Source organism: Gallinula chloropus (genome assembly GCF_964237585.1).
Source record: "Gallinula chloropus genome assembly, contig: HAP1_SCAFFOLD_435, whole genome shotgun sequence".
Taxonomy (NCBI): Eukaryota; Metazoa; Chordata; class Aves; order Gruiformes; family Rallidae; genus Gallinula; species Gallinula chloropus.
Window position 1 is genome coordinate 29,021 of NW_028168184.1, and position 22,054 is coordinate 51,074.

The 22,054-nt window shown below is 70.5% G+C and overlaps 1 protein-coding gene across 1 annotated transcript in view; it reads right to left on the reverse strand.

Moving 5' to 3' along the window:
- OPLAH (5-oxoprolinase, ATP-hydrolysing) overlaps positions 1-16,199 on the reverse strand; it is a gene marked incomplete at both ends in the record, with an annotated part of 43,317 nt that extends 27,118 nt beyond the window's left edge. Inside the window, 13 exons of the mRNA XM_084281091.1 lie at positions 2,107-2,234; positions 3,371-3,466; positions 6,105-6,224; positions 6,321-6,427; positions 7,480-7,595; positions 8,390-8,556; positions 9,190-9,282; positions 9,381-9,458; positions 11,673-11,762; positions 12,070-12,084; positions 12,698-12,759; positions 14,530-14,673; positions 16,097-16,199. Coding sequence (XP_084137217.1) covers positions 2,107-2,234; positions 3,371-3,466; positions 6,105-6,224; positions 6,321-6,427; positions 7,480-7,595; positions 8,390-8,556; positions 9,190-9,282; positions 9,381-9,458; positions 11,673-11,762; positions 12,070-12,084; positions 12,698-12,759; positions 14,530-14,673; positions 16,097-16,199 — 1,319 coding nt within the window. The remainder of the gene's footprint in view (positions 1-2,106; positions 2,235-3,370; positions 3,467-6,104; positions 6,225-6,320; positions 6,428-7,479; positions 7,596-8,389; positions 8,557-9,189; positions 9,283-9,380; positions 9,459-11,672; positions 11,763-12,069; positions 12,085-12,697; positions 12,760-14,529; positions 14,674-16,096) is intronic.
- Between the last annotated feature and the right edge of the window lie 5,855 nt (positions 16,200-22,054).

The following is a 22,054-nucleotide window of genomic DNA, read 5'->3' on the forward strand; positions in this document are numbered from 1 at the left end:
CATCCTCCTCCCCCCTGTCCCGCCCCACCCACCTCCATCCCATCCCATCCCATCCTCCTCCCCATCCCATCCCATCCCATCCCAGTCCCCATCCCGGTTCCCATCCCCATCCCCATCCCCATCCCATCCCATCCCATCCCCATCCCATCCCATCCCATCCCATCCCATCCCATCCCATCCCATCCCATCCCCATCCCCATCCCATCCCATCCCATCCCATCCCCATCCCATCCCATCCCATCCTCCTCCCCATCCCATCCCATCCCATCCCCATCCCCATCCCCATCCCATCCCATCCCATCCCATCCCATCCCATCCCATCCCATCCCATCCCATCCCCATCCCCATCCCATCCCATCCCATCCCATCCCCATCCCATCCCATCCCATCCTCCTCCCCATCCCATCCCATCCCATCCCATCCCATCCCAGTCCCCATCCCGGTTCCCATCCCCATCCCCATCCCCATCCCATCCCATCCTCCTCCCCATCCCATCCCAGTCCCCATCCCAGTCCCCATCCCGGTTCCCATCCCCATCCTGGTCCTGCTGCCCTTCCCCATCCCTGTTCCCACTCCCCTCCCCATCCTCCTCCCTGTCCAGCCCCATTCCAGTTCCCGCCCCACCCCCACACTGGTCCCCATCCTCCTCCTCCTCCTCCCCATCCTCCTCCCCCCTGTCCCGCCCCATCCACCTTCATCCCACCCCCATCCTCCTCCTCCCCTCTGTCCGGCCCCACCCCAGTTCCCATCCCATCCCCATCCCGGTCCCCCTCCTCCTCCTCCTCCCCATCCCCATCCCGTCCCGCCCCATCCCATCCCCTCCCCTCCCCTCCCCCACCCTGGTCCTGCTGCCCATCCCTGTTCCCCCTCCCCCTCCCCCTCCTCCCCCCTCCTCCCCATCCCGCCCCTCCCAGCCCATCCCAGTTCCCTCCCCCAGCCCCGTCCCCGCCCGCTGCTGGTGCCGCTCCAGCCACGCGCGGCCCCGGCCCCTCCTGTGTCCCCCCCCGTGTCCCCCCGGCCCTCCTGTCCCCCCCATGTCCCCCCAGCCCCTCCATGTCCCCCCTCTCCATGTCCCCCAGCCCCTCCTGTCCCCCCATGTCCCCCCTCTCCATGTCCCCCCTCTCCATGTCCCCCCGCCCCGCCCTGTCCCCCGGCCCCCCCGGGCTCCCCGCGCACTCGGCGCGGCGGCTCCGCTTTCCCTTCCCGGAGGCGGCCGGTGACTCAGGCTGCGGGACGGGGGGGCCGGGACACCCCGGGACAGCCCGGGACAGCCCAGCCCAGCCCAGCCCAGCCCGGCGCTCGCCAGCGCCCCAGCACCCCCCAGACACCCAGAACCCCCCCAGACACCCAGCACCCCTCCAGACACCCAGAACCCCCCAGACACCCAGCACCCCCCAGACACCCAGCACCCCCCAGACACCCAGCACCCCCCCAGACACCCAGCACCCCTCGCCAAGGCTCCTGCACCCCCTGCCAAGGCTCTGACACCCCCTGCACCCCTCGCCAAGCTGCCTGCACCCCTCACCAAGACCCTGACACCCCTTGCCAAAGCCTCAGCACCCCTCACCAACACCACACAACCCCTCACCAACACCCTGACACCCCCGACAGACACCCTGACCCCCCTTGCCAACACCCCAGCACCCCCTGCCGAGGCCCCGGCATCCCTCACCAAGGCTCCAGCACCCACCACGACACCCCTGCACCCCTCACCAACGCCCCAGCACCCCTTGCCAAGGCCCTGGCACCTCTCACCAAGACCCCCACCCCTCACCAACACCCCAGCACCCCTAGCCGAGACCCCACCCCTCACCAACACCCCAGCACCCCTTGGCCACGAAGCCCCCCACCCCTCCCCTATGACGCCCCTCACCCCTGGCCGCAGGAGCCCCCTCCCCCGGCCGCAGGAGCCCCCTCCCCTGGCTGCTGAAGCCCCCTCCCCTGGCCGCCGAAGCCCCCTCCCCTGGCCGCTGAAGCCCCCTCCCCTGGCCGCTGAAGCCCCCTCACCCCTGGCCGCAGGAGCCCCCTCCCCCGGCCACAGGAGCCCCCTCCCCCCTGGCCACAGGAGCCCCCTCCCCTGGCCGCAGGAGCCCCCTCCCCACTCGCCTCTGGCACTCGTCGCGCAGGCGCCGCTCGCGCTCCAGCGCCGCCACGTGCAGTTTGCCCCACTCCTTCTCCACGTCCAGCGGGTGGTACCCGGGGGGCACCTTCAGCTGCCCCGCCTGCACCGCGCCCTGCGACCCCCCCCAGCACCCACGGGATGAGGGGGGGGCTCGGCCGCGCCGCCACGGAGGGAGAACGTCCCGGGACCCCCCAGCACCCCTGGGACCCCCCCAGCACCCCCGGGACCCACCAGCACCCCCGGGACCCACCCAGCACCCCCAGGACCCCCCAGCACCCCCGGGACCCACCCAGCACCCCCGGGACCCCCCAGCCCCCCTGGGACCCACCCAGCACCCCCGGGACCCACCCAGCACCCCCGGGACCCCCCAGCCCCCCTGGGACCCACCCAGCACCCCTGGGACCCCCCAGCACCCCCGGGACCCACCCAACCCTCCAAGCCCCACCAGTCCCCCAGGGCACCCCAGCACCCTCAGCACCCCAGGACCTCCTGTCCCTCAGCCCCCAGGACCCCCCTGGTCCCCCAGCATCCCCAATCCCCCAGCCCCGCTCTGGTCCCCCAGGACTCCCCCAGCATCCCCAGGACCTCCTATCCCTCAGGACCCCCCAGCCCCCTAGGACACTCCCAGCATCCCCAGGCCCCCAAGACTCCCCTGGCTCCAGGACCCCCCAGCCCCCCAGGACCCTCCAAGCCCCCAGAACTCCCCCAGCACCCCCAGGACCCCCTGTCCCTCAGGACCCGCCCCAGCCCACAGGACTAACCCAGCATCCCCAGGCCCCCAGGACTCCCCAGCCCCCCAGGACCCCCCAGCACCCAGGTCCCTCCCCCGGTCCCCCAGCATCCCCAATCCCCCAGCCCCCTCCAGCCCCCCAGGACCCCCAGCCCCCAGGACCCCCCTGGTCCCCCAGCATCCCCAATCCCCCAGCCCCCCAGGACCCCCAGCCCCCAGGACCCCCCTGGTCCCCCAGCATCCCCAATCCCCCAGTCCCCTCCAGCCCCCCAGGACCCCCAGCCCCCAGGACCCCCCTGGTCCCCCAGCATCCCCAATCCCCCAGCCCCCTCCAGCCCCCCAGGACCCCCAGCCCCACCCCCTGGTCCCCCAGCATCCCCAATCCCCCAGCCCCCTCCAGCCCCCAGGACCCCCAGCCCCCAGGACCCCCTGGTCCCCCAGCATCCCCAATCCCCCAGCCCCCTCCAGCCCCCCAGGACCCCCCGGGACCCCCCAGCCCCCAGCCCCCAGCCCCTCACCTGCACCGCCTGGAAGATGGCCTTGGAGCGGTTCTTGTCGGCCTCCTTGGCCAGCAGCTCCGTCTCCTTGAACTTCAGGAACTGGCGCCACAGGATCTGCCAAGGGGGGGGGGGGGGAGGGGGTCATGGGGGGGGCTACAGCACCACAACCCCTGGGCACTGTGCCCCCCCCAGGCACCGTGACCCCCCCTGCAGCAGGGACCCCCCCTCTGCCCCCCCAGACCCCTCTGTGTGCCCATCCCAGCAGCTGATGGGGGTGGGGGGGGGCTGTGCCAGGGTGGGGGTGGGCAGCTGGGGCAATATCCCCCCCCCCTTCCTCAGCCCCCCCCCGTTTCCAGGCCTGGGGCAATGCCCCCCCCTCGCCCCCAGCCCCCCCCTCCCGGCCCAGCCCAGGAAGCGCCGGGCGGGTTTGGCACCCGCGGCTGGGGCGCGGCTGGAAGGGCTGAGTCAGAGCTGGGGGGGGGGGACACTCCCTGCCCGGGGCTGGCACCGAGCCCCCCCACAGCCCCACACAGCCCCCACACAGCTCCCCCACAGCCTCTGCCCGGGGCTGGCACTGAGCCCCCCCCACAACCCACACAGCCCCCCCACAGCCCCTGCCCGGGGCTGGCACTGAGCCCCCCCGCAACCCCCCCACAACCCCCCCACAGCCTCTCCCCGGGGCTGGCAGCGAGCCCCCCCACAGCTCCCCCACAGCCCCCCCACAGCCTCTCCCCGGGGCTGGCACTGAGCCCCCCCACAGCCCCCCACAGCCTCTGCCCAGGGCTGGCACCGAGCCCCCCCCCCAGCCCCACACAGCCCCCTGCCCGGGGCTGGCACTGAGCCCCCCCACAGCCCCCCCACAGCCTCTGCCCAGCCCTGGCACCGAGCCCCCACCACAGCCCCCTGCCCGGGGCTCCCTCCCTGCCCAGGGCTGGCACCGTCCCAGGTACCCATCCCAAGGACCATCCCGGGCACATCCCATCCAGGCACCATCCTGGGACCATCCTGGGACCAACCCAGGGACCATCTGGGCACCATCCAGGGCACCATCCAAAGACCATCCCAAGGACCATCCCATCCCATCCCAGGCACCACTCTGGGCACATCCCGGGTACCATCCCATCCTGGGCACCATCCCAGGGACCATCTGGGCATCATCCTGGGCACCATCCCGGGGACCTCCCTGCGGACCATCCTGGGCACCATCCCATCCAGTCACCATCCCAGGCACCATCCCACTCTGGGCACCATCCTGGGCACCATCCTGGGCACCATCCCATCCAGGCACCATCCTGGGCACCATCCCATCCAGTCACCATCCCAGGCACCATCCCACTCTGGGCACCATCCTGGGCACCATCCTGGGCACCATCCCATCCAGGCACCATCCTGGCACCACCCTGGGCACCATCCAGGCACCATCTCAAGGACCATCCCATTCTGGGCATCACCCTGAGCACATCCTGGGCTCCATCCCAGACACCATCCTGGGCCCATCCCATCCTGGGCACCTTCCTCGGGACCATCCTGGGACCACCCCAGGGACCATCCTGGCCACCATCCCAAGGACCATCCCGGGCCCCATCCCATCCAGACACCATCCTGGGCCCCATCCCATCCTGGGACCATCCTGAGCCCATCCTGGGCCCCATCCCATCCAGGCACCATCCTGGGCACCATCCTGGGACCATCCCAGGCACCATCCCATCCCAGGTATCACCCCAGGCACCATCCTGGGCACCATCCTGGGCACCATCCCATCCAGACACCATCCTGGGCACCATCCTGGGCATCATCCCATCCAAGCACCATCCTGGGCACCATCCTGGGACCATCCCAGGCACCATCCCATCCCAGGCATCACCCCAGGCACCACCCCTGGGACCGTCCTGGGCCCCATCCCATCCAGGCACCATCCTGGGACCATCATGGGCATCATCCCACCCAGAAACCATCCTGGGACCATCCTGGGCACCATCCCATCCAAGCACCATCCTGGGACCATCATGGGCCCCATCCCATCCCAGGCATCACCCCGGGCACCACCTCAGGGACCGTCCTGGGCCCCATCCCATTCCAGGCACCATCCTGGCACCATCCTGAGCACCATCCCATCCAGACACCATCCTGGGCACCATCCTGAGACCATCCTGGGACCATCCCAGGCACCATCTCATCCAGACACCATCCTGGGCACCATCCCAGGCACCATCCTGGGCACCATTCTGGGCACCATCCTGGGCACCACCCCAGGGACCATCCTGTGCCCCATCCCATCCCAGACACCATCCTGGGCACCATCCTGAGACCATCCTGGGCACCATCCCATCCAGACACCATCCTGGGCACCATCCTGAGACCATCCTGGGACCATCCCAGGCACCATCCCATCCAGACACCATCCTGGGACCATCCTGAGACCATCCTGGGACCATCCTGGGCACCATCCCATCCAGACACCATCCTGGGACCATCCTGAGACCATCCTGGGACCATCCCAGGCACCATCCCATCCAGACACCATCCTGGGCACCATTCTGGGACCATCCTGGGCACCATCCCAGGCACCACCCCGGGCACCACCCCAGGGACCGTCCCGGGCCCCATCCCATCCCAGGCACCATCCTGGCCCCATCCCATCCCAGGCACCCCCCGGGCACCACCCCAGGCACCATCCTGTGCCCCATCCCATCCCAGGCACCCCCTGGGCACACCCCCAGCCCCTGCCCCACCCCGGGGTCCCCCCGGTCACCTCGATCTCCTCGTAGGTGGGGGGGAAGCGCTGCTCCTCGAACAGCACCGTGTGCTGCCGCAGCCACTGCAGCAGCAGCGTCACCACCTCGTAGTACTCCTGCCAGCGCAGCTGCAGCTCCTGCGGGGGCACCGGCGTGGGGAGGGGGCTCGGGGCGCCCCGCAGCCCCCCCCCCCGGCCCCCCCCAGCCCCCCCAGCCCCCCGGCCCGGGCTCACGTTGGCCTTGAGGCCGTCGTGCAGCTCGGGCAGGCGCGGCATGGCGTCGTACAGCGACGACACGTAGGTGATGATGGACTTCTCGTCCGGCTGCGGCACGTCCACGTCTGGGGGGCAGAGGGGAGAGGGGAGGGGGCTCGGCACGGCTCCGTGATACCCCCACCCCCCCAGACATGGCCCCTCCAGACCCAGCATCCCCAGACACAGCCCCACAGTGCCCCATCCATGGTGCATCCAGCACCAGCACCCCCAGCCCCAGCACCACCAGCACCCCCAGCCCCCCCAGCACCGACTCCCCCAGCCCCAGCACCATCAGCCCCAGCACCCCTAGACCCCCCATCCCCCACTCACCCATCCCCAGCCCCCCCAGCCCCAGCACCCCCAGGCCCCCCAATCCCCAACTCCCCCAGCCCCAGCATCCCCAGCCCCAGGACCCCCAGATGCCCCATCCCCGACTCCCCCAGCCCCAGCACCCCCAGCCCCAGCACCACCAGCACCAGCATCCCCAGACCCCCCAGCCCCGACTCCCCCATCCTCAGCACCCCCATACCCCCCCATCCCCAACTCCCCCATCCCCAGCACCCCCAGCCCTAGGACTCCCAAACCCCCCATCCCCAACTCCCCCAGCCCCAGCACCCCCAGCCCCAGCACCCCCAGACCCCCCATCCCCAACTCCCCCAGCCCCAGCACCATCAGCACCAGCACCCCCAGACTCCCCCATCCCCAACTCCCCCAGCCCCAGCACCACCAGCACCAGCACCCCCAGACCCCCCATCCCCGACTCCCCCATCCCCAGCACCATCAGCCCCAGCACCCCCAGACCCCCCCAACCCCAACTCCCCCAGCCCCAGCACCCCCAAACACCCATCCCCAGCCCCCCCAGCCCCATCCACCCCCAGACCCAGCACCCCTATTCCCCCCAGTCTCAGCCCCCCCATCCCCATCCCCCCCATCCTTGCCCCCCCCCCATCCCCAGCACCCCCATCCCTGGCCACCCTGGTCCCATTCCCCCCAGCCCCATCCCCCCCAGCCCCCCATCACCATCTACCCCCATCCACAGCCCCCCCTATCCCCAGCCACCCCCAGCCACCCCCAGCCCCAGTGCCCCCAACCCCCCCCCTCCAGCCCCCCCCCATCCCCAGCGCCCCCAGCCCCTCACCCTCGGGGTCCAGCAGCCGCGTCACGCCCAGGTCCCTCTCGGCCACGGCGAAGGCCTGTTCCAGGTTCTGCAGGTTGCTCTGCCGGTACACGCGGCTCATGTCCACCAGCATCGGCCTGCGGGACGGCACGGGGCTCAGGGGGGCCGGCACTGCCAGGACCCTGTGCCGGGAGCGGGGACCCCACAACACAGCATCCGCCTCCCCACCCCATCCAATCCCATCCCATCCCATCCCATCCCATCCCATCCCCATCCCATCCACAACCCCAACCCATCCCCATCCCATCCCATCCCCACCCCATCCCCATCCCAATCCCCCTCCCCACCCCATCCAATCCCACCTCACCCCATCCCATCTCCATCTCCATCCCCAACCCCAACCCATCCCCATCCCCATCCCCATCCCATCCCCATCCCCTCCCCATCCCATCCCGTCCCATCCCCATCCCCATCCCATCCCCATCTCCATCCCCATCCCATCCCCTCCCCATCCCATCCCATCCTCATCCCCATCCCATCCCATCCCCATCCCCATCCCATCCCCATCCCATCCCGTCCCATCCCCATCCCCATCCCCATCCCCATCCCCATCCCCATCCCCATCCCCATCCCCATCCCCATCCCATCCCCATCTCCATCCCCATCCCATCCCCTCCCCATCCCACCCCCATCCCATCCCATCCCATCCCATCCCATCCCCTCCCCATCCCATCCCCATCCCATCCCCATCCCCATCCCCGCCCCATCCCCATCCCCATCCCATCCCATCCCATCCCATCCCCATCCCCACACATGCCACCACACACCGGGGCTCACTGGGAGCGCCTGTCCCCCAACACCCCCCATCCCCCCCCATCCCCCCCTGCCCCCCCAGCGGGCTGGGTCTGGGGCTGGGGTCTGGGGGCCCTACTTGTGCCGGTGGATGATGGCGTTGAAGAGGCGGCCGTCGCGCCAGCTGGTGGTGAAGTTGTCGCAGCGCAGCCCCTGGTAATCCTCCACCATGCGCTGCGACCAGAGCAGCAGCTTCTCCTTGGCCGTCATGTCCTCCGACTGCCCCGTCACCTGGATGTCCGAGATCTGCCGGGGACGGCGCGCGGCTCAGGGGGGTCCCACTGCTGCCGGGACCCTGCGCCGGGAGCGGGGACCCCACACAGCATCGCCCACCCCACCCCAGCCCAGCCCCATCCCCATCCCGTCCCAATCCCATCCCCATCCCCATCCCCAACCCAACCCCATCCCATCCCATCCCATCCCATCCCATCCCCATCCCCATCCCATCCCATCCCATCCCCATCCCATCCCCATCCCCATCCCCATCCCCATCCCCATCCCCATCCCCATCCCCATCCCAATCCCATCCCCATCCCCATCCCAATCCCATCCCCATCCCATCCCCATCCCATCCCCATCCCATCCCCTCCCCATCTCCAACCCATCCCATCCCCATTCCCATCCCCTTCCCCATCCCATCCCCATCCCCATCCCCATCCCCATCCCCATCCCCATCCCATCCCCATCCCATCCCCATCCTCATCCCCATCCCCTCCCCATCCTCATTCCATCCCATCCCCATCCCATCCCCATCCCCATCCCCTCCCCATCCTCATCCTAATCCCATCCCCACCCCCATCCTCATCCCATCCCCGGGCTGCTCCCCACGGCACAGGGGGGTGTAAGGACCCCCCCCCATCGCCCCCCACCCCCCCTCACCTGGAAGTGCAGGATGATGGTCCAGATCAGCCCCAGGGTCAGCTTGGGGTTGCCGTCGGCGATGTCATCGTTCCGGATGTTCACCAGCTTCACCTGCGGCACAGGGTGGGGGGATGCGGTGAGGGCGGCGCTGGGGGGTCCGGGGGGGTTCCCAGGGGGGTCCCCCAGCCCAGCCAGCCCCCTCCCCTCACCTGGCGATGCCGCAGGTAGTCCAGGGCGATCTGCACGTTCTGCAGCTTGTGGAAGCGCATCCGGCCCTTCTCCCGGGGCTGCGGGGAGAGCGCGGTGAGCCGCGGCACGTGCCGGCGTGGCACCGCATGGCACGGCCCATCAGCACCCCCCCAGCACCCTCATCACCTCCCCAGCACCCTCATCATCCCCCTCACACCCCCGGCACCCCCCCCGGCACCCCCGTCACGCGCCGGCCCGGATGCTCCCGGTGCCGCCCGCGCTGGTGCCACACGCCCACCGCCCTTTGGCCCCGTCGCGCCGGGAGGGGACGGATGCGGCTGCCGGCTGGGACACGTCACCCACCCGGCATCACCGGCACTGGGCCTGGCATGGGGAGCGCCAGCGCGGTGAGGGATCAGCCCAGCTGCCCGCACCGGCTGTGCTGGGACACCGAACCCCCAACGCTGCGCGGTGTGAAGCCTGGCAGCTGCCCACACCAGTGGGACCAGCAAGGGGATGGTGGGCACCGGACACACCGCTGCCACGGGGTCCTGGTGCCAGCATGGAGCCCGCGGCACCGCCACAGCACTGGGGATGGCTGTGCCCAGCCAGCCCCGGCTGATCCGCCGCGGAGCCCCACAGCCTCCCCGGGGATCGGGGGGTGTGGATGTGCCAGGAAACCCCCGGCCCAGCACTGGGGCTGCAGCCAGGAAGCGCCGGCGGCACCGAACAATGGTGAGCGTGGCCGGGCTCAGCACCACATCCTGCACCTGCCCGGCACCGGCCCCACGGCGCTGGCACGGCCCAGGCGCGCTCAGCCCCCGGCACTCCCCAGAACTCCCCCTGCCCACCCACCCTTCACCAGCTCCGTGCCGCCCGTCCTGCCCGCGGCGGGGCCGTGCCGGGCCCGGCACACGGCTCTCTGGCACGCTCTGGTCTTGCCTGGCGGCACAGATCTGGTGCCACCGTGCCAGGAGAAACCCCCCTCCCCAAACCCCCCTGCCCCAGGGCAGCGCCTGCCCTCTCCGGTGGCAATGGCTGGGGAGCCCCAGAGCTCCCATGTGCCACGTGGTGACGCCGATGGCCACAGCGCCATCGCCCTCTCCGACGTCCCCAAGGAGCCAGGGGGGTGCCACGTGTCCCATCTCACCGTAGCACCAGGACCCTGAGAGCCCCAGCACCATGGCACAGTAACCAGTGATGCCACGCGCCTGTCTCACGGTGACGGGGCACCCGGGATGCTGGGATACCCAGGATGCTGGGGTACCATCTCCCGGTCCCAGGGTACCCAGGATGCTCTGGTACCCAGGACGCTCTGGTACCCGGGATGCCATGCTCCCATCTCCCGGTGCCAGGGTACCTGAGATGCCAGGGTACCCAGAATACTGTGGTACCCGGGATGCTGTGGTACCCAGGATGCCTTGGTACCCGGGATGCCGCGCTCCTGTCATCCCGGGGTATCCAGAATGCTGTGGTACCCAGGATGCTGTGGTACCGGGATGCCAGGGTACCTGGGATGCTGTGGTACCCAGGATGCCGGGGTACCCAGGATACTGTGGTACCCAGGATACTGTGGTACCCAGGATGCTGTGGTACTCGGGATGCCGCGCTCCCGTCTCCCAGTGCCAGAGTACCCAGGATGCCGTGGTACCCAGGATGCCGGGGTACCCGGGGTGCCATGCTCCCATCTCCTGGTGCCGGGGTACCAGAGATGCCGGGGTACCCAGGATGCTTTGGTACCCGGGATGCCGTGCTCCTGTCATCCCAGTGCCAGGGTACCCAGGATGCTGTGGTACCAGGATGCTGTGGTACCCAGGATGCCGTGGTCCCCGGGACGCCGCGGCGGCTCCCCCCGCGCCGCAGCATGCCTCGACGCCTTCTCCTCCGCGCCGGGTCACCGCCGCCCCCGCCGCCGGCACCGGAGCGGGATGGCGGCACAACCACGACCAAACCATCTCCCCCGGTCGCGGTCGGGGACCATGCGGCAGAAACCACTCACCAACCGCAACTTCCTGATCAGGTCGCGCTCCCTCGGCTGCGCCGCCCCAGCGCCGCGGGGCAGGAGGCCGAGCCGGAGCCGCGCGGTGAGCCGGAGCCGGCGCCGGGAAGCAGAGAGGGCACCAAAGCAAAGAGACGTCCGGCGTTAGAGGCCGCGCCGGGGGCTGGGGGGGCTGCGGGATGGGGGGGCTGGGGTTTGGGGTGGAGGGAGGGGGGGGATGCAGGCAGGAGGGAGCAGGGGGGGTGCCGGCAGCGGGGTGCAGGGGTTGTGCCGGGAGCGCGGCGGCGGCGGCGGTGGCGGCGGTGGCACCTACCAGCGTGTCCCCTGACAGCACCTCCAGCAGCGAGATGAGGTTGTGGCCGTCCCGCAGGTCCTCGTACAGGTCGTTGACATGGCGCTGGGCCTGTGGGCACCGCGGGGCGTTACCGGCACGGCCGCGGCACGCCGGCACCGCGCTGCCCCTCCCCAGCGCCACGGCAGACCCCACCCCACCCCGTGTTCAGGAGCATCCCCAGTGCCCCCAGGGCGCATCCCCCAGGCTGCTCCCCCCTCCCTGCGCCCGGCCGCGCGCGGTGGGATACAGTGGGGGTGTGGTGGGGTGTGGTGGGATGTGGTGGGATGTGGTGGGATGTGGTGGGATGTGGTGGAGACGCGGTGGAGACGCGGTGGAGACGTGAGTGGAGAGGTGAGTGGAGCAGGCACAGACCTACCTCTGCTCGCCAGTGCTGCGCCGGGGGCAGAGAAGAGAGAGAGGTCAGGAGAGCGGCAGAGACGCGGCGGAGACGCGGCAGCACCGGGGGGACCGGGAAGAGGTGGGGTGGGGGAGGATAGAGGGGGACAAGGGTGGGGGGGGGCTGGCACCCTGTGCCGGTACCGCTGCCAGGCCGGCGTGTGGGGACGCGCCGGGGCGCGGGGGCCGGGAAGCCGCGGCGGCGCGTGCCAGGGGACAGGCAGCGGCACGCCGGCACCGACGGGCGCGGGCGGCACGGCGTGGCCAAGGAGAGGGGGGGGCAACTGGGGGGGAGCCGTGGCAGTGCCGGGGGGCACAGGGAAGGGTGCTGGCTGAGCTGCCAGGCTCCGTGGCGGCGGAGCCACCGAAGGTCACGCCGCGATGGCGTGGGGACGCGGGGGCAGCCGGCGGCTCCCGGTGCGGCACAGTGCCCGGCACAGCCAGAGCACGGCACGGGCACAGCCGGGTGGGGGGACTGGGTGGGCTGTGGGACCCCCGGCACTGGGAGGTGGCCGGGGATGCTCTGGCACCCGGGGCCGATGTCAGGGCCCCGGCGCAGCGGTGGTGGCACGCGCCCTGTGCCGGCGGCACGCGCCGTGTGCCGGTACCTTGATCAGGTGCTTGTTGACCCATTTGGTGAAGGTTTTCTTCTGGACGCGGTCACGCTCGTCTGCAAGAGAGGAGGGGGGGGCAGTGTGAGCAAGGGGGGGTCAGGGGGGGCCTGGGGGTTCTGGGGGACTCTGGGGGTGTCTGGGGGAGGGTCTGAGGGTTCTGGGGGGTTCCAGAGGGGATCTGGGGGGGGGTTGGGAGGCTCTAGGGGGGCTCGGGGGGGGGGGGATGGGTGGCTCTGGGGCTCCCTGAGGGGGGTTTTGGGGGGCTCTGGAAGGGTTTTGAGGGGCTCCAGGGGAGGTCTGGGGGGCTCCAGGAGGCTCTGTGGGGAAACTGGGCGGGCTCTGGGAGACTCTAGATGGGGTCTGGAGGGGGGTCTGGGGGGCTCTGGGGGGGATCTGGGGGGAACAAGGGGCTCTGGGAGTCCCTGAGAGGGGTTTTGGGGGGCTCCGAGGGGCTGTGGGGGGGCTCCAGGGGTCCCTGGGGGGCTCCATGGGGCTCCGGGAGGCTCTAGAGGGGGTCTGGGGGGCTCTGGGGGTGTTTTAGGGGACTCTGTGGGGGCTCTGGGGGGGATTTGTGGGGCTCTTGGTAGGCTGGGGGGGGCTTGGGGGTCTCCAAGGGGTTCTGGAGGGCTCCAGGGGGGTTTTGGGGGGCTCTGGGGGGCTCTGGGAGTCCCTGAGAGGGGTTTTGGGGGGCTCTGAGGGGCTGTGAGGGGGCTCCATGGGTCCCTGGGGTGCTCCATGGGGCTCCAGGAGGCTCTAGAGGGGTCTGGGGGGCTCTGGGGGTGTTTTGGGGGACCCTGGGGAGGCTCCGGGGGGGGGATTTGGGGGGCTCCGGGGGGGCTGAGGAGGGCTCGGGGTCTCCCAGGAGTTTTGGGGGGCTGTGGGGGGCTGCGGGGGGCCCTGGCGGCGCAGGAAGCCAGCGCTGAGCCAACGGCTGCGGCACCGCGCGGTGACTCAGGGCCGGGCGAGGGGAAGGAAACGGTTACGGTGGGTCGGGCTGTGGCACGGGGGGGGGGACGGGATGGGACAGGGGGGTTCCCCCCAAACACCCCCCTCCTGGTGACCCCCCACACGCCCCCCCACCTCCCCCCCCAGGGCAGGATGTCTGTCTGTCTGTCTGTCTGTCCATCCCATCCCCGGCACCCTGACCCCCCCCCCGGACACCCCCACCCATCCCCGGCATCACCGCGCACCAACACCACAGCCACACCCCCCCACACAGCACAGAGGGTTTGGGGGACCCCCCCTGACCCCCCCCCCAAAAGTATGTGGGGTGCCGCCTCCAGCTCCACCATCCCCCCCCCGGCGACGTGGCGGTGCCAGGACAGTGCGTGCCGGGTCTGGCTGCGCCGGAGCACGCCGGGACGCGCCCACCCGGCACCCCTTGGGCAGCCCATGGGCACCCCAATGTGCACCCAATGGGCACCCCATGGGCACCCCCAGACTTGGGCACCCCATGGGCACCCCAATGCGCACCCCAGGGGCACCCCATGGGCACCCCAATGCGGACCCCAGGGGCACTCCCAGACTTGGGCACCCCATGGGCACCCCAATGTGCACCCCATGGGCACCCCAATAGACACCCCAATAGACACCCCATGGCACCCCCAGACTGGGGCACCCCATGGGCACCCCAATGCGCACCCCATGGGCACCCCATGGGCACCCCCAGCCTGGGGCACCCCGGCAGCTGGCGGCACAGCCGCAGCCAGGGCGTGCCGCACAGGCAGCCGCGTGCCACGGGGGAGGAAGGAAGCGTGGGGCGCGCTCGCCCGTGGGGTGGGTGCCCACTGAGGTGGGGTGGGGGGAGTGGGGGGTGTCAGACCCACGCCAGGCGCTCGGGGGGGGACCCCGCACCCCAAAAAAGGCCTCGAGGCCCCGGCTGGCGGCACCGGGCCCAGGCGGCACCGCGGCCGCGCCGGCGGCGCAGCGGGCAGGGCGTGGGCGGCCGGGCTCGTGCCCCACGGGCAGGGCTGGCGCCACGGGACGGGGGGGACACGGGGGGGGACCCCACATGCTGCCCAGGGCCAGCCCCAGACACCGGCTCTGGGCCCCATGGGGCTGCCCCACAGACACCCCCCCCCCAGCCAGGGGGTCTCTGCGGGGGGGTCTCTGCCCCAGGGAGGGTGCAGGGCAACGCCCCAAGGGGGGGGGCTGCCCCATAGCCCATGCAGGGACACCCCCCAATGTGGGGGTCTCTACCCCACTGCCTGCATGGGGCACCCCTGGGGGTCTCTGCCCCACTGCCCGTATGGGGACCCCACCCCAACATGGGGGTCTCTGCCCCATGGAGTGTGCAGGACACCCCCCCCAACATGGGGGTCTCTGCCCCACAGTGCGCCCAGGGACACCCCTGGGGGTCTCTGCCCCACAGCCTGTATGGGGACCCCACCCCAACATGGGGGTCTCTGCCCCATGGAGGGTGTGGGGCAACGCCCCAATGTGGGGGGGGGGCTGCCCCATAGCATGCCCAGGGACACCGCCCCAACGTGGGGGTCTCTGCCCCACAGCCAGCCCCACACCCACCCAGGGGGTCTCTGCCCCACAGCCTGTATGGGGACCCCGCCCCAGCAGTGGGGTCTCTGCCCCACAGCCTGACCAGGGGCACCCCCGGGGGTCCCCACCCCACAGCCTGTGCATGGGGTGCCCTGGGGGGTCCCTGCCCCAGTACCTGCACGGGACCCCGCCCCAGCACGGGGGTCTCTGCCCCCCCCAGCGTGCCCAGAGACCCCACCCCAACGTGGGTCCCTGCCCCAGTACCTGTATGGGGTCACTGCTGGGGGTCCCCACCCCACAGCCTGACCGGGGCACCCCCGGGGGTCTCTGCCCGGGGGTCCCTGCCCCACAGCCAGCCCCAGACCCCACCCCAGCATGGGGCTCTCTGCCCCACAGCGTGCAGAGACCCCACCCCAGCACGGGAGGCTCCGCTCCCCAGCCTGCCCAGTCACACCCCGGGGGTCCCTGCCCGGGGGTCCCTGCCCCACAGCCACCCCCAGACCCCATCCCAGCACGGGGGTCTGGCCCCAGCCTGTGTGGGGTCACTGCTGGGGGTCTCTGCCCCCCATCCTGCCCGGAAACACCCCTGGGGGGTCCCTGCCCCAGTACCTGCACGGGACCCCGCCCCAACGTGGGTCTCTCTGCCCCCCCATCCTGCCCGGGGACACCCCCAATGTCCCTGCCCGGGGGTCCCTGCCCCCCCATCCTGCCCGGGGACACCCCCAGGGGTCCCTGCTCGGGGGTCCCTGCCCCCCATCCTGCCCGGGGACACCCCCAATGTCCCCGTCCGGGGGTCCCTGCCCCCCCATCCTGCCCGGAAACACGCCCCGGGGGGGGTCCCTGCCCCACACCCCCCCCCAGCAAAGGGGTCCCTGCCCCACATCCCCCCCCCCCCGGTACCTTTCTTGCCCTCGGACGCCCTCAGCACGGCCAGGTACAGATTGTCCTCCGAGCCCGTCCGCTGCCCCCCGAGCCCCCCCGCCACCTCCTCGCGCCGGGCCATGGCGCTGAGACCCGACGCAGCTCAGCGCAGCTCAGCCCAACTCCCCTCCGCTCCGCGCGGCTGCGGGAGGCTCCTGCGGGGCGGGGACCGGGGTTCCCCTCCCTGCCCCCCACTGCCCCTCCCCTCCCTGCCCCCTCCTGCCCCTCCCTGCCCTGCCCCCCCCCCCCCCCAGCCCCTCCCCTCCCTCCCTCCGCCGCAGGAAACCGCCCGGGGCTGCGGCTGCTGCTTAACCCTCTCCTGCCCGAGCCGCGCCCTGAGGCCACGGGGATGGGCGGGGGATGGGCTGGGGGATGTCCCCCTCCCGTGTCCCCCTCCCCAAAACCCCCCCAGCCCTCAGCCCGGGCTCAGGACTGGGGGGGTTTGGGGAGGGGGGCACGGGAGGGGCTCAGGACCCCCAGCCCCACCCTGGAGCTGTGGGACCCACGGGGTGGGGAGGGGTCGTGGGGGGGGCTCAGGACCCCCCCAGCTCTGCCAGCCCCGGGTTAGGGGAGGGGGAGGAGAGGGGGGGTCTCAGGACCCCCATCCCCCCACCCTGGAGCTCTGGGACCCACGGGGTGGGGAGGGGTCGTGGGGGGGGGTTCAGGACCCACAGGGTGGGGAGGGGTCGTGGGGGGGGGGTCAGGACCCACGGGGTGGGGAGGGGTCGTGGGGGGGGGTTCAGGACCCACAGGGTGGGGAGGGGTCAGGGTGGGTTCAGGACCCCCCCCAGCTCTGCCAGCCCCGGGTTCGGGGAGGGGGGTGTCCTGAGGTCTCAGGGACGCTGGGGGGGGTCTCAAGGTCCCCTCTGGGGTCCCCGAGAAGGGGGGTGGGGGGTGGGGGTCCCACCCCGCCCGCGGCACCGTCACCGGGCGCAGCCCGACCCTTGCTGGGTCCAAGGGTCCCACTCGTGACTCACGCCCGAGCAGCCGGCGCACCCAGCGCCGGGCCCGGCTCCGGCACCCGCAGCGCGGCTGTGCCAGCAGCGGCCAGCGCCAGAGCCGGGCTGCAGCCGGGCAAGGCCCTGGCAACGGGCTCCGGCACCGGGCTCTGGCACTGGGCTCCAGAACCGGGCTCTGGCACTGGGCTCCAGAACCAGGCTCCAGAACCAGGCTCTGGCACTGGGCTCCAGAACCGGGCTCAAGCACCGGGCTCTGGCACCGGGCTCCAGAACCAGGCTCCAGAACCGGGCTCTGGCACCGGGCTCCGGCACTGGATTCTGGTACTGGGCCCTGGTACTGGGCTCCATCATTGGGCTCCAGCACTGGGCTCCGGCACCAGGGTCCAGAATCATGTTCTGGCACTGGGCTCTGGCACCAGGTTCTGGCACAAGGCTCTGGTACTGGGCTCTGGCACCGGGCTCCATCATTGGGCTCCAGCACCGGGCTCTGGCACCAGGGTCCAGCACCAGTTTCTGGCACTGGGCTCCAGCACCAGGCTGCAGAACCAGGCTCCAGCACCGGGCCCTGGCACTGGGCCGTGGCACTGGGCTCTGGCACCGGGCCCTGGCACTGCGCCCCAGCCCCCCTTCCCGCCGAGCGCACATCTGGCACACGGGGCGGCGGGCGCGGCGGCGGCGGCCAGGCTGACGTCGGCGTGCGTCAGAGAGCGGGGACATACCAGAGCCGCTGCTCACCGCGGCGCTGCCGACACGTGGCCCACGGCACCGGGGCAAGGGGCGAGCGACGGCACTGCTGGGGCGACGGCACTGCTGGGGTGATGGCACAGCCAGGGCGATGGCACAGCCAGGGTGATGGCACAGCCAGGGTGACGGCACTGCTGGGGCGATGGCACTGCCGGGGTGATGGCACAGCCGGGGTGATGGCACAGCCAGGGCGATGGCACAGCCAGGGTGCCGGCACTACTGGGGTGATGGCACGGCCAGGGCGATGGCACAGCCAGGGTGACGGCACTGCTGGGGTGACGGCACTGCCGGGGTGATGGCACAGCCAGGGTGATGGCACAGCCAGGGTGACGGCACTGCTGGGGTGATGGCACGGCCAGGGTGGGCGATGGCACAGCCGGGGTGGGTGCCGGCACAGCCGTGGCGGCTCCGTGCGGAGCTCAGACACAGACAGACCGACAGACCGACCGAACCGGCGCTGGCACCGGCTCCGGCCCCGCCCGGAGCTCCCCCAGCCTCTGGCAAACGCCGGGGGCCGCCGGCAGCGTGGGCAGCACATGGCGGCACAACCACGACGCCCGGGGTTGGGGGGGGGATGGATGGGGGGTGGCGGCACCACCAGCCCCGCTGCGCCCCGGCACCGCGGCCCCACCGCGGCCGGGACCCCCTGAGCGGCACCGCGCCGGGGCATGGGCCGGGGGCACCGGCGCCGTGGGGCGGCACCGTGGGCGCTGCGACGCTGCGCGGCAGCCCCGGGGCCGGGCTGGGTGTGTGGTGCAGCCGCCGCGCCGGATGGGCCGGACGGGCTGGAGGTGCCACGGCCGGCGGCTCCCCAGGCCCTGCGGGCGCCGGCACCCCGGCGTCACGGCACCCCGGCACCCCGGCACACCGGCGTCACAGCACCCTGGCGTCATGGCACCCTGACACCCCAGCACCCCGGCACCCCGGCGTCATGGCACCCTGACACCCCAGCATCATGACACCCTGGCACACCAGCACCCCAGCACCCCGGCACCCTGACACCCCAGCACCCCGACACCCTGGCGTCACGGCACCCTGACACCCTGGCACACCGGCACACCGGCACCCCGGTGTCATGGAACCCCAGCACCCCGGCACCCCGGCGGCACGGCTGGGCTGCCGGCCACGGCTCAGCACCGGGGGCTCAGCAACAGGGTCACCACGCAGCCACACACGGCACCGGCACCGCGGTGGCACGCATGGGCACAGCCCCTCACACGCCGGCACACGGCATGGCACACCCGGCACACGTGAGGCACACATGGGGCACACGCGTGTGCACAGCCCCCCACACAGCACGGCACATGGCACGGCACACCCGGCACACGCATGTGCACAACCCCTGACAGGCCTACACACGGCACGGCACACGTGGCACATGTGTGTACAGCCCCTCACACCCAGCACACGGCACGGCACACGTGGCACATGTGTGTACAGCCCCTCACACCCAGCACGTGGCATGGCACATGTGTGGTACACATGGGGCACACGTGTGTGCACAGCCCCTCACATGCCAGCACACGGCACGGCACACCCGGCACACGCGTGTGCACAGCCCCCCACACGGCACGACACACCCAGCACATGTGTGGCACACACGTGTGCACAGCCTGGCACACCCAGCACACGCGTGTGCACAGCCCCTCACAGGCCTACACACGGCACGGCACACATGGGGCACATGCGTGTGCACAGCCCCTCACATGCTGGCACACGTGTGGCACACCTGGCACACGCGTGTGCACAGCCCCCCACACCCAGCACACGAGTGGCACACCCGGCACACGCGTGTGCACAGCCCCCCACACCCGGCACATGGCACGGCACACGTGTGGCACACATGGGGCACACGCGTGTGCACAGCCCCTCGCATGCTGGCACACGGCACAGCACACCCGGCACACGTGTGGCACACCCAGCACACGCGTGTGCACAGCCCCCCACACCCGGCACACGGCACGGCACACCCAGCACACATGTGGCACACCTGGCACACGCGTGTGCACAGCCCCCCACACGCGGCACATGGCACGGCACACGTGTGGCACACATGGGGCACACACCTGGCACACACGTGTGTACACCTGGGACACCCAGCACACGTGTGGCACACGCATGTGCAGCTGCACCATGGGGCACACGTGTGCACACGCAGCCCCCCCACAGCCCACACGCGGATCCGGCTCAGCCCAGTTCAGCCCAGTCCAGTTCAGCTCAGCCCAGTCCAGCCCAGTCCAGCTCAGCCCAGTCCAGCTCAGCCCAGCTCAGCCCAGTCCAGTTCAGACCAGTCCAGCTCAGCCCAGTTCAGCTCAGCCCAGTCCAGCCCAGTCCAGCTCAGCCCAGTCCAGCTCAGCCCAGCTCAGCCCAGTCCAGTTCAGACCAGTCCAGCTCAGCCCAGTTCAGCTCAGCCCAGTTCAGCCCAGTCCAGCTCAGCCCAGTCCAGCTCAGCCCAGCTCAGCCCAGTCCAGTTCAGACCAGTCCAGCTCAGCCCAGTTCAGCTCAGCCCAGTCCAGTTCAGCCCAGCTCAGCCCAGCTCAGCCCAGCCCAGCTCAGCCCAGTCCAGCTCAGCCCAGTTCAGCCCAGTTCAGCTCAGCCCAGTTCAGCTCAGCCCAGTTCAGCCCAGTCCAGCTCAGCCCAGTTCAGCCCAGTCCAGTTCAGCCCAGTCCAGCTCAGCCCAGTTCAGCTCAGCCCAGTTCAGCTCAGCCCAGTCCAGCTCAGCCCAGTTCAGCCCAGTCCAGCTCAGCCCAGTCCAGTTCAGCCCAGTCCAGCTCAGCCCAGTTCAGCTCAGCCCAGTTCAGCCCAGTCCAGCTCAGCCCAGCCCAGTTTAGCTCAGCCCAGTTCAGCCCAGTCATTTAGCCCAGTTCACTCCAGTCAATCCCAGTTTAGCCCAGCCCAGCTGAGCCCAAGTTGACCCAGTTCAGCCCAGCTCAGCCCAATTCAACTCAGCCCCACTAAGACCAGTTTAACCCAGCTTAGCCCAGTTCAGTCCAGTTCAGTTCAGCTCAGCTCAGCCCAGTTTAACCCAATTCAGCCCAGTTTAGTCCAGTCCAGCTCAGCCCAGTTCAGCTCGGCTCAGCCCAGTTCAGCCCAGTTTACTCCAGCTCAGCCCAGTTAACTCCGGCTCAGCCCAGTTTACTCCAGCTCAGCCCAGTTTACTCCGGCTCAGCCCCGTTTACTCCAGTTCAGCCCAGTTCAGCCCATCCCAGTTCAACCCAAGTTAGCCCATCCTAGCCCAGTTGAGCCCAGTTTAGCCCAGTTCAGCCCATTCCAGTTCAACCCAAGTTAGCCCATCCTAGCCCAGTTGAGCCCAGTTTAGCCCAGCCCAGCTCATCCCAGTTTACTCCAGCTCAGCCCAGTTCAGCCCAGTTTAAACCAGTTCAGCCCATCCCGTTCCAACCCAGTTAAGACCAGTTCAGCCCAACCAAGCGCACCCCAGCCCAGCCCATCGCATCCCAGCTCCGCCCAGCCCAGCCCAGTTTACTCCAGCTCAGCCCAGTTCAGCCCATTCCAGTTCAACCCAGTTTACTCTAGCTCAGCCCAATTTAGCCCAGTCCAGCCCATCCCAGTTCAACCCAGTTTAGACCAGTTCAGCCCAATTTACTCCAGTTTACTCCAGCTCAGCCCAGTCCAGCCCATCCCAGTTCAACCCAGTTTAGACCAGTTCAGCCCAGTTTACTCCCGTTTACTCCAGCTCAGCCCAGTTCAGCCCATCCCAGTTCAACCCAGTTTAGACCAGTCCAGCCCAGCCCATCGCGTCCCAGTTCCTCCCAGCCCAGCCCAGTTTGGCCCCTCCCAGTTGAGCCCAGTTTACTCCATCTCAGCCCATCTTAGCCCAGTTCACTCCAGCTCAGCCCAGTTCAGCCCAGTTCAACCCAGTTCACTCCAGCTCAGCCCAGTTCAGCCCATCTTAGCCCAGTTCAGCCCAGTTCACTCCAGCTCAGCCCAGTTCAGCCCATCTTAGCCCAGTTCAGCCCAGTTTACTCCAGCTCAGCCCAGTTTACTCCCGTTTACTCCAGCCCATCCCAGTTCAACCCAGTTTAGACCAGTCCAGCCCATCTTAGCCCAGTTCACTCCAGCTCAGCCCAGTTCAGCCCAGTTTACTCCAGCTCAGCCCAGTTTACTCCCGTTTACTCCAGCCCATCCCAGTTCAACCCAGTTTAGACCAGTCCAGCCCATCGCGTCCCAGTTCCGCCCGGCCCAGCCCAGTTTGGCCCCTCCCAGTTCAGCCCAG